This window comes from Chrysochloris asiatica, unplaced genomic scaffold (genome assembly GCF_000296735.1).
Source record: "Chrysochloris asiatica unplaced genomic scaffold, ChrAsi1.0 scaffold00008, whole genome shotgun sequence".
In the NCBI taxonomy this organism is placed as follows: domain Eukaryota; kingdom Metazoa; phylum Chordata; class Mammalia; order Afrosoricida; family Chrysochloridae; genus Chrysochloris; species Chrysochloris asiatica.
In genome coordinates, this window is record NW_006408526.1 from 38,799,794 (window position 1) to 38,811,079 (window position 11,286).

General features: G+C 37.3%; 1 protein-coding gene across 1 annotated transcript; it reads right to left on the reverse strand.

Annotated features, from left to right (window-relative positions):
• Nucleotides 1–1,522: 1,522 nt before the first annotated feature.
• On the reverse strand, nt 1,523–2,470 carry LOC102823389 (olfactory receptor 6X1-like). The gene has a single exon (XM_006833935.1). The coding sequence runs from the start codon at nt 2,459–2,461 to the stop codon at nt 1,523–1,525; it is 939 nt and encodes a 312-aa protein (XP_006833998.1). The 5' UTR covers nt 2,462–2,470.
• Between the last annotated feature and the right edge of the window lie 8,816 nt (nt 2,471–11,286).

Sequence of the window (11,286 nt, forward strand, 5' to 3'; positions counted from 1 at the left end):
GTTTGCAGCCCGATTCGTAACCACTACGCTACTAGACCTCCTTATGGACTGGTAATCTACTTTAATTAAAGCGAACTGATTTAATCACATGCAATTTCTTTAAAGGAGTCCTGGTGTGGTGCTGCAGGATAATGCACTGGACCCCAAGGCCAGTTTGAACTGTAAGGTCAGCAGGTCAAACCCACCAGCCATAACCCTACATAGGATCATTATGAGCACTTAATAACAACAATTTCTTTATAACAGCAAGTACTGTTAAGGAGCCCTGGCAGCATAGTGGATTATGCCTTGGGCTGCTAACTCACAAGATCAGCAGTTCAAATCTACCACCCGCTCCACAGGGGAAAAGTCTTTCCACTCTTGTAAAGAGTTACAGCCTTGGAAATCGTATACAGGGTCACCATTAGTAGGAACTGAAATGCAGCATACCACCACCAGACTACTGTTACACCAAACAAAACCTTACAGATAAGCATGGAATTTGGGAAATTTTTTCTTCAACTTCAAGGTTCTCAAGAAGTTCTGTAGTGAAAGAAACTGCTTAACCTTTCCTAGGTTGGATTAATAAACACAGGTTTAATAACAAATATCATGTCGAACACATAATAAAAATATTGTTTTAGTTAAGAATGTACATTTTTAGGAACAAAGTCACTGAAGAACTGAATGTTAAGGTAGGATTTGACTCAGATCTATCGCTGAGCTCAACCTTGTCATTCAAGTTTGATAGTCGAAAAATAATAATCAGGAATCTGAGTAGGTGGTTGTTAATAATATTGTTTGGATGGGCCTTGTGTATACATCTCCTTATTTATTTTATTGGAGAAAAGTGAACTATAAGTATTTTGGAGAGTCATTTGGAATCTAGAAATCCAAAAGACAGTAGGGTGCAATGTGAAGTCTCAAGTTCTGTCCTCAAAACAGCACTGCAGCGACCGCTAGGCGCTGCAAATAGCATGCTCCTTGGTATCTTTGAACCTTGGTGTTTCATATTGGTGAAGGACATTGGATCTCATTCACGGCTTCCTGAATGCTCATCACTCTTGATGCTTAGGTATTAGAAACATCACTATAGGATTTAGATAGGCTTCTGTAACTCTGGTATTTCTAGCTTGCAGAACTGGTTCTCTGGTAGACTTATACTACTCCTCAAACACCTCAGTTAAAACTATGAGTTATGGATGGAAAGGGGCTGAGGACTGTGGAGGTGGGGGGGTGCAGGTTTACAGGGTACACCCCTTGGTTGGGTGAGGATGCATGGACAGGATGATAACTATGCCAACGAAATGATGGATGATGGAATGAATGCAAAGCTGATGTTCTCCCATGTAGACTATCACACAATTCACAATAAAACATTAAAACAACAACAACAACAAACTGATCACTCAATTCACAAGAAAAGCTTTAAAAAATATAGTAAGGGATTTTTTGTGTGTGAAATGTGAAAGCTTGGCCTATAAAATAAAGCTAGATATAACAAAAAAACAAAACAAAAAAACTATGAGCTATGTTACATGTCTTATTCTTGATGACGAGCCTTTGGACAAGTCATTACCTTCCTTAAGGCTCCTTTCATCTCCTTGTTTCGAATGGTATAAATAAAGGGATTCAGAAGTGGGGTGAGGATAGTATTTAACACGGATACTACCTTATTAACCTTAAAGGAGGAGTGTGTTGTGGGTCTTAGGTACATGAACAAAACAGCTCCATAGAGCAGGGAGACAACAGTCAGGTGAGAAGCACAGGTAGAGAAAGCCTTTTGGCGGCCAGTGGCTGAAGGAATCCTTAGGATGGTGGAGAGGATGTAGACATAAGACATTATTGTAAATAAGAGAGACCCTGGGATCACTAAGATGGTTGCTAGGAGACCCAGGAGCTCCAAAAGGGTGGTATCAGTGCATGCTGCTTTTAAAATGGGGCCAACATCACAGTAAAAATGATTGATGATGTTGTTGCCACAGAATGGCAGTTGGATAAGCAGCAACATCTGACCAAAGACAATGGTGAAGCCTATCACCCAAGAGCTGAGTGCCAGCTGCAGGCAAAGATTGCCGGTCATGATGGTGGAGTAATGAAGGGGTTTGCATATGGCCATGTAACGGTCAAAAGACATGACGGTGAGAATGAGGAACTCGGTGGTGCCCAGGAAGAAATGGAAGAAGGCCTGCAGTAAGCAGCATGGAATGCAAATAACTGTTCTTGCCACCACAAAGGTTTCAAGCAGTTTGGGAATGACTGTGGTGGTGTACCAGATCTCAAGGAAGGACAAGTTGCAAAGGAAGAAATACATTGGAATTTGGAGCCTGGGCTCAGCCCAGACTATGACAATAACAAGCCCATTGCCTGCAATGGTTAATATGTAGATGAGAAAGATCACTATGAAGAGAGGGATTTGTAGTCCTTGGATACCAGGGAAGCCTAGCAGAATGAACTCTCTGATTGCTGTGCCATTTCTCATTTCCCTTGATATTCTAAAAGAACAGAAAAGAAAGGAGCGCCTCAGAACTCTTACAATACACTTAAATATAGTTCTAATACAAAAAAGGAGCATTCTGAGTCCTTCAGACTCCCCCGACCCACCCACCCCACATGCACATACGCTCATAATGCTTTTTTTTTTTCCCTGATGATTTGGGTTTTGTCAGCTAAACTGGTTTGAATAGACTTGGAAAGTATTAAATGACTTGGAATAATGAAACAATGTCTTTTTATTTTTTATTTTTTAACCTTTATGTAGCTATGTTGTTGTTAAGTGCCTTCGAGTCTGTTGTGACTCATAGCAACCCTGTATAGAGTTTCTCAGAGCGGCTGGTGAGTTTGAACCACAGACCTTGAGGTTCAAACAAACATTGCAGTCGATTGCATATCCTACAGACAGTGCTACATAATTTTAAATTTGGTGCTTTTTCTTTCAATAATCCATATGATTATTTAAAATAAATTATACAATGATTTAAACACAACTGTGAGTTTTTAAGAAGTTAACTGCACTCCCATATTTTATTCTGAAAGAGAATTCTTGAGTTTTATATTATTTATATGTTTAAGAAAGCTGATTATAACAGACCAGGCGTCATCAAAAAGTTCCTGGAATAGCAGAATGGAAAGGTAATGGAAAATTTCCATGAACTCTTGGACGCCCACTAGTAAATGTATTTATACAACTAAAAGCTATTGCCATTATATTAGTTAGCGGTTCAACATACAGAGCAGATTTAAGTGCTGTCGAGTTGGTCCAGACCCATAGTGATCCTGTATAGAGTTTCTGAGGAGCAGCTGGTGAGCTTGAACCACCAACCTTGTGGTTCAAACAACTTTGCAATCCAGCACGTTAACCCATAGCACCACACCAGTAATAAACTTTACCTCAAAATTCCAAGGTCAGCTGAATCAGGGCCTGAATCAGTACGAGTTGCCATCAAATTGACTCTGACTCATGGGAACCCCATGAATATCAGGGTAAAACTGTGCTCCAAAGGTTTTTAATGGCTAAATTTTTGGAGGTAGATCACTAGACCTTTTTGCTGAGGTTTCTCTGGGTCGATTCAAACTTCCAACCTTTGGGTTAACAGCCGAGTGCATTAACCATTTATATTAAAAAGACTCCTCTGATACACGTTGTTGGTGTTAAGTGTTGATTCCAACTCATAGCGACTCTTTATAGGGTTCTCAAGGAGCAGCTAGTGCGTTTGAACCGCTGACTGTGTGGTTCAAACTGACCGTGGGGTCCAGTGCTTATCCTACAGCACCACACCAAGTACCTAATAAAGGTTTGAATAAAGACCTGTAGTTTCTCCTTGGAAAAACATAACATGTTGCTTTCCTGCACTGAACAACAAATAACAACAGATGCTAACATAAAAAACTGAAAAGAATAACAAGTGCTAAGGATAACAAATTGGAAGTTTTGGAAAGTACATTGTTACTAAAACTTTCTTTTGTGACTTTGTCTATTTCTTACTAATTAAGTATTCTATTTGCATATGAAATTCATAGGCTGAGAACTTTCTTTCTGTTCTACTAATGTTTAAGTGCCATCGAGTTGGTTCCAAATCATAGAGACCCTCTATATGTTTTCCGGGGGGCAGATGGTGGGTTTGAACAGCTGACCTTGTGGTTCGAAGTCCAGTGGTGACTCTAGTACCACATGAGGAGTCTTTATAGTCACTACTAATGTTGCCATTATTGCCACCAATCACCTATCAGTTTGTCATACTGTGATGACTTGTGTGTTGCTGTGATACTAGAAACTATGCCACAAGAATTTTAAATAACAGCAGGGTAATCCATGATAGACAAGTTTCAATGGAGCGCTAGCCTAAGAGTAGACTAACTAAAGTTAGTAGACTAATATTTTGAATGTTTAGCCACTGAAAACCTTATAAATAGCAGTGGAACATTGTTTGATACAATGCTGGAAGATGAGCCTCTCAGGTTGGATGGCACTCAACATACAACTGGGGAAAAGCTGCCTCCTTAAAATAGAGCTGACCTTAATAAGGTGGATGGAGTTAAGCTTTCAGGACCTTCGTTTGCTAATATTACATAACTAAAATGAGAAGAAAGAGCTGCAAACATCCCTTAATAATTGAAACCTGGATGTATGATGTATGAATCTAGGAAAATTGGAAGTTGTCAAAAATGAAATGGAACACATAATGATTGACATCCTAAGCATTAGTGAACTGAAATGGACTGGTATTGGCCAATTTGAGTCAGACAGTCATATGGTTTAGTATTCTGGGAACAAAAAACAGAAGAGGAATGGTGTCATGTTCACAGTCAAAAAGAACTTTTCAAGATCTATTTTGAAGTACAATGTTGTCTGTAACATGATAATATATCCATACATATCCTACAAGGAAGACCCTTTAAAATATCATTATTATTCAAATTTATACACCAACCACTAAAGAATTCTACAAACTTCTTCAGTCTGAAATTGATTAACCATGCAATCAAGATATATTGATAATTATTGGTGATTGGAATACAAAAGTTTGAAACAAAGGGGAAGGATCAGTAGTTGGAAAATATGGCCTCGATGATAGAAGTGATCCTGGAAACTTCATGACAGAATTTTGTGAGATGAGTGAATACTTCATTGGAAATGCCTTTTTTTTTCAACAACATAATAGGTGACAATACAAAGGAATCAAATTGAAAACATGTGTGGGAAGAAATGACGGAGAAGCTCAATATTATTAGTAGAAGCAAGGACAGGGGCAGACTGTGGAACTGACCATCAATTTGTTCACATGCAAGTTCACGCTGATGCTGAAGCAAATTAAAAAAACTCCACGAGAGCCAAAATATGACCTTGAGTATATATTACCTAAATATAGAGACTAGTTCAAGAACAGATTTAATGTATTATACACTAATGAGTGGACACCAGAAGAGTTGTGGGATGGTATCAAGAATATCCTATATGAAGAAAGTAAAAGGTCATTAAAAAAAAAGAAAACTAGAAAAAAGAAAAGACCAAAGGAGATGCCAAAAGGAACTTTTAAACTTGCTCTAGAGTGAAGAGAAGCTAAAGTGAACAGAAGAAATGAGGAAGTGAAAGAGCTGAAAAGAACATTTCAAAGGGCAGTTCAAGAAGACAATGTCAAATATTATAAAGAAGCATGCAAAACCCTGAAGTTAGAAAACCAAAAGGGAAGAACATACTCAGGATTTCTGAAGCTGAAAGAACTGCAGAACAATTTGAGTCTTGACTTGCAATATTGAAGGATTATATGGGCAAAATATTGAATGGTGCAAAAAGCATCAAAAGAAAATGAAAGGAATACAGAGTCACTGTGCTAAGAAGAAATGGTCGATGGTCAACCATTTCAAGAGGTAGCGTAAGATCAAGAGCCAATGATACTGAAGGAAAAGGTCCAAGGTGTACTGAAGGCATTGGCAAAAATCAAGGCTCTGGGAATTGATGGACTAAAAATTGAAATCCTTCAACTATCTGATATAGCACTGGAGGCACTCACTCACCTATGCCAAGAAATTTGGAAGACAGCTACTTGGCCAACTGATTGAAAGAGATCCACATTTGTGCACATTTCAATAAGAGGTGACCCAACAGAATACAGAAATCACTGGGCAATATCATTAATATTGCATACAAGTAAATTTGCTAAAGGTAATTCAAAAGTGGCTGCAACAGTACATTGATAGGTTGGCAGCCCGGTTTGTAACCACTACACTACCAGAGCTCCTTTTACTCTTGTAAGGAACCTGATTATGTGTGTATTATGAAGCCCCAGGAGCAGTAGCAGCAGTAGTAGACACGGTACTGGCAGTACCTGGGGACTGAGAGCTGTGGTTCCCAGCGAAGTAAAAGCAGTGTCAAGCAGAATGATGCAGAAAAAGAGAAGTGACAGGAACCAAGAGCAGTCATCTGGGCAGCTGATTGGGCTACATTGTGAGAACACATGACGTTCGGTGAGATTGTATGGTAGCTTAGGGGTCCTGGTGTGGCGCTGTAGGATAAGCACTGGACCACAAGGTTGATTTTAACTGTAAGGTGGGAGGTTCAACCTCACCAGCCTTTCCTTGGAAACTCTATACAGCGTCACTATGAGTCGGAACTGATTTCATGGCATTTTAACAACAACAACAACAACAACAACAACAAAGGGAACTTAGAGGCCTAGAGTTAGCAGGATAGCAATATTCAGAGAAATATAGGAAAGAAACCTTAGGAAACTAAAGTTATATGGAGTTTAAAGTACTGGACCAAATACAAGTCTATATGAGCATCAATTTTTAAATATATTCTCTAGACTATTTGTTTCCCTTTAGAAACGTGACAGTGCACATTAATCAACCACCAAAACAAAACAAAACAAAAAATACTTGCTGTAGAATTGATTCCTACATGGCAAACCCCTGTGTGACAGAGTAGAATTTTGCTGTATAGGGTTTTCAGTGACTGATTTTCTGAAAGTAGATCACCAGGCCTTTGTTCCAGGCCCCTCTTCGCATATTTGAACTGCTAGTCTTTCTGTTAATAGACAAGCTCTTAATTGTTTGCACTACCACCAGTGATAGCTCAGTCCTGTTAATTTTACCTTCATATTAACTCTCAGGAGTCGTGGTGTGGCGCTGTGAATTGATGGCTTGAACTGTAAAGTCAGTTTGAATGGCAAGGTCAACAGTTCAGGTTCAACTCCATGCTCCTTGGAAACCCTATACAGGGTTGTTATGAGTGAGATCGGACTCGATGGCACTTAACAACAACAACACAACATGAACTCTCCAATCTTTTCTTTTCTTTCCCCATTATCTGAGGCTACTTTAGGCGATGCAGCCATCTTGCACCAGAATTACAGTACAGCCTCCTAACTACTTGGGTCTGCACTGAGCTGGGAGGCAAATAAAGACAGTCATTTTGAAATTAATTCTAAGGATTGATGATTCTGGGTAAAGTGCAGTGAATAAAGACTTCTCTCATTTAGGAGGAGTCCTGGTGTGGCGTGGTGGGTTAATGCACTGGACACAAAGTTGGTTTGAACTGCAAGGTCAGCTGTTCAAGCTCAACAATTGCTCCTCGGAAACCCTACACAGGGTCACTATGGATTGGAAGTTGACTCAATGGCATTTAACAACAACAGCAACGAATCATTTAGGAAGTTCCAACTCCAAAGGCCATTGTTATAACTTTTCCTCATGAGACAGAAATCCATCTATTGGAATTTGCTTCAAGACTTCAAGACATCTAGGGTACCTGTATATATATAAATATATATGTTCTAGAGAAAAGCAAAACTTTATCGAAAATAACATTCTTTAACAGTCTTTCTCTCTTTGTGGCAGAGAAATACTCACAGCTCTAATGATTTCCAAGGAAGCACTTTCAGTTCCGAGGTGTGTCCTTATCTACAAGTGAACTGATAGAAGATAGAAACTGGTTTCAAACCAGTCTTCTTGGAACAGAAAAGTTTCCCTTTTCCTTTCTTACTTAGGCAAATGAATTTCTCTTTTCTAAAAATGAAGGCAAGTAGTGTCATGTATTACTGAATCTATTTGTAAAACTTCCTAGAGATGGCAAGATTTATTCAGTGTTTAGGAGAATTGTGTTCAGAGTGATTAATGCATCAGTTCACACTAGGTCAAGAGTGCTTCTTTCAAAATAATGATTTGTTAGTGGGGCCCTTTTAGAGCTTCCCTTGGGACATCAGTCTCCATGGATGTGTCCCAGAGAATCTCAGGAGACAGGTCTCTAAAGTTTATTGCTAAGTCAAGCTGAGGAATTTGCAGTTTTCTCACTTCTAGTTGGTACCAATTATCCCTGCAATTCTGAGATAATTATCCAAACTCTAATGTTATGGGTTTAAGTTCTTGAGTCTCCCAGTTTCTCCATGAAGGGAAACCAGTAATACTATAATAATTGAGCGGGGTTCTAAATGAATTCAATTGAACTGACAGTAAGATATTTGATCAATGATATGATAAGTGATCAGGAATACAAGAGTGAACAGAATAGAACTGAATTTTATTTTCTTCTCAATTATCAAACAGTATACGCAAAAAGACAATGTTGAGGGTCATATAAAAAGTTTTTGGATATAATACACTCATATAACCTATTGTGGGAGATTAGACTCTATAAAATAGGAAACTAGAGCCAGAGCCATAACTCTGAACTTTTTATTGAATACAAATTACATAGAATAAAATGTAACAAATTGAAGAATACAGTGCAATGAATTTTGACAGGTATATACATCCTTGCAACCACTACTCAAATTATATATAGAATATTCTCAGCGTTCCAACAAACTTATCTGTTCCCATTGCAGTCTACCTCCGTACCGTCTCCTCCCCAACAACCACTGATCTAACTGCTATGCCTATAGATTAGTTTTGCCTGCTGTATAATTTTAAATAAATGGAATCATATAACATATACACTCTTTTGTGATTGACTGCTTTCACATTGGAAAATGTTTCTGAGATTTTTCTGTCTTGTTGATTATAAAAAGTTCATCCCTTTTAAATGTTGAGTGGTATCCTATTATATTGAATATACCACACATTGTGCATTCATTTACCAGATGGTGAACAATTTGGTGGTCTCAGTCTTGACTGTTATAAATAAAACTGTGATGAACACACATATAGAAATATTTTTGTGGGCACATATTACCATTGATCTTGGGTATATGATAGAGAATGAAATCCCTGAGTCATAGGCTATATATTCACACATTTAACTTTTTAAGAAAGAAACAAACTATTCTAACAAATTATTATATCATTTTATCATCCAATCAATAAGGTATAAGAGCTCTAGTTGCTTTGCATTCTCCCCACCATTTGCTATGATCAGTTTCTTAAATTATACATTTTAGTAGTTGTTTGGTTCTATAGGATAAGCACCGAATTCGTAACTGCAAGGCCGGTAGTTCAAACCCACCAGTTGCTCTTGGAAATCCTATAAAGTATTGCTATGAGTCGGAACTCACTTGATGGCACACAACAACAGGTTTTCTCATAATTAACTTTATTTGCATATCCCTGATGACTACTTCTATTGAACACATATTTATATGGTTATTGACTTTTCAGACATTATCTTTTGCCCATTCAAGAAGGTTTTTTCTTCTAGTTTTGAGTTGTAAATATTCTTTGCTTTAGATAACTCTCATTTTTTTAGATAATATTTCATCCTAGAGTGTGACTTGCAGTTTTAAAATTTCCAATATCTAATTTATATACTTTCCTTTTAAGGTTTATATATTTTTGCATCTTTTACAAGAAATCTTTTCCTACCTCCAGATTGCAAAGATTTTCTTCTCTCTCTCTCTCTCTATATATATCTATATCAAGATATTTAGATCTAAGATCGGTTTGAGTTAATTTTTCTATATGATGTGAGATAGTGGTTCCAATTCATCTTTTTCCTACTGTTTTGGTATATAATTTATTACAAACATTATTCTTTTATCCCTTGAATTACCTTCACACCTTCATGAAAGATCAACTGAGTATATATATATATACCTGAGTCTATTTCTAGATCCTTCTATGCCATTCATCATTTATTCTTCTGCTAATACCATAATGTTTTGATTAGCATAATTTTACATTTACATTTATGTCTTGAAATCAGTTAAAGACATCTAACTTGTTTTTTAAGACTGTGTATGCTTTTCTAACTCCTGTGCATTTCTACATAAACTATAGAATTACCCTGCCCATTTCTACAAGAAAAAAAATGGATGGAATTTTGATTAAATTTGTGTTTAAAAAGTTGAGGGAATGTATTCTTTAATTTTTCCCAACAATATTTTGTTTTAAGTGTTAAGTGCTGTCAAATCGGTTCCAATTCACAGAGACCCACTCTAGGGATTTTGAGGAGTGGTTTGGTGGGTTTAAACTGCTGACCGTGTGGTTAACAATCAGTGCTATCCTAAAGTGCCCCACAGAGACTCCATTTTAAATGTAGTAGTTTGTAAAATTTATCTTTCAGTATTTTTGATACATTTATAAATGGAATTAAAAAATAAATTTTCAATTTTTCTTATTGCTAGTGGGTAATATGGAGTCCTGGTATGGTGCTGTAGGATAAGCACTGAACTGCTAACTGCAAGGTCAGTGGTTCAAATCCACCAGCCACTCCTTGGAAATCCTATACAGGGTCTCTGTGAACAACAACAATGGATAATATAGAAATACAGTAAAGAAACATAATATTTTTATAGACATTTTATGCTATTATACCATTTTCTATATACACAATAAAATCAGTGATTAAAAACAATTTATTTAATATGCATTTGCCCTGAAAATTAGTAATATTGAACAAATTGGCATATTCTTATTGTCCATATTTTGAAAAGATTTGGTTTAAATCAAAGAGCCCAGGTGGCATAGTGGTTAAAGCACTTGGTTGCGAACCAGAAAGTTACTAGTTCAAACTCATCAGCTGCTCTGCAACAGAAAGATGTGTCAGACTGCTTCTGTGAAGACTGCAGCCTTGGAAAACCTATGAGGTAGTGCTACTATCAGGTCACTCTGAGTTGGCCTTGACTCAGTGGCAACGTGTTTGGTTTGGTTGGTTTAAATATTTTGCTCAATATAAAATGGATGGACAAATTTCTAGAAACACATTATCTACCTAAACAATAGGAACTGAAGTAGAAAATTTGAACAGACCCATAACAAAAGAAGAAACCGATCAGGTCATTAAAAAACTCCTAACATCTCAATGTCAAGAAAACAAAAATCCTCACCAATGGACCAATAAACAACATTCTTATCAATGGAGAAAAGATTGAA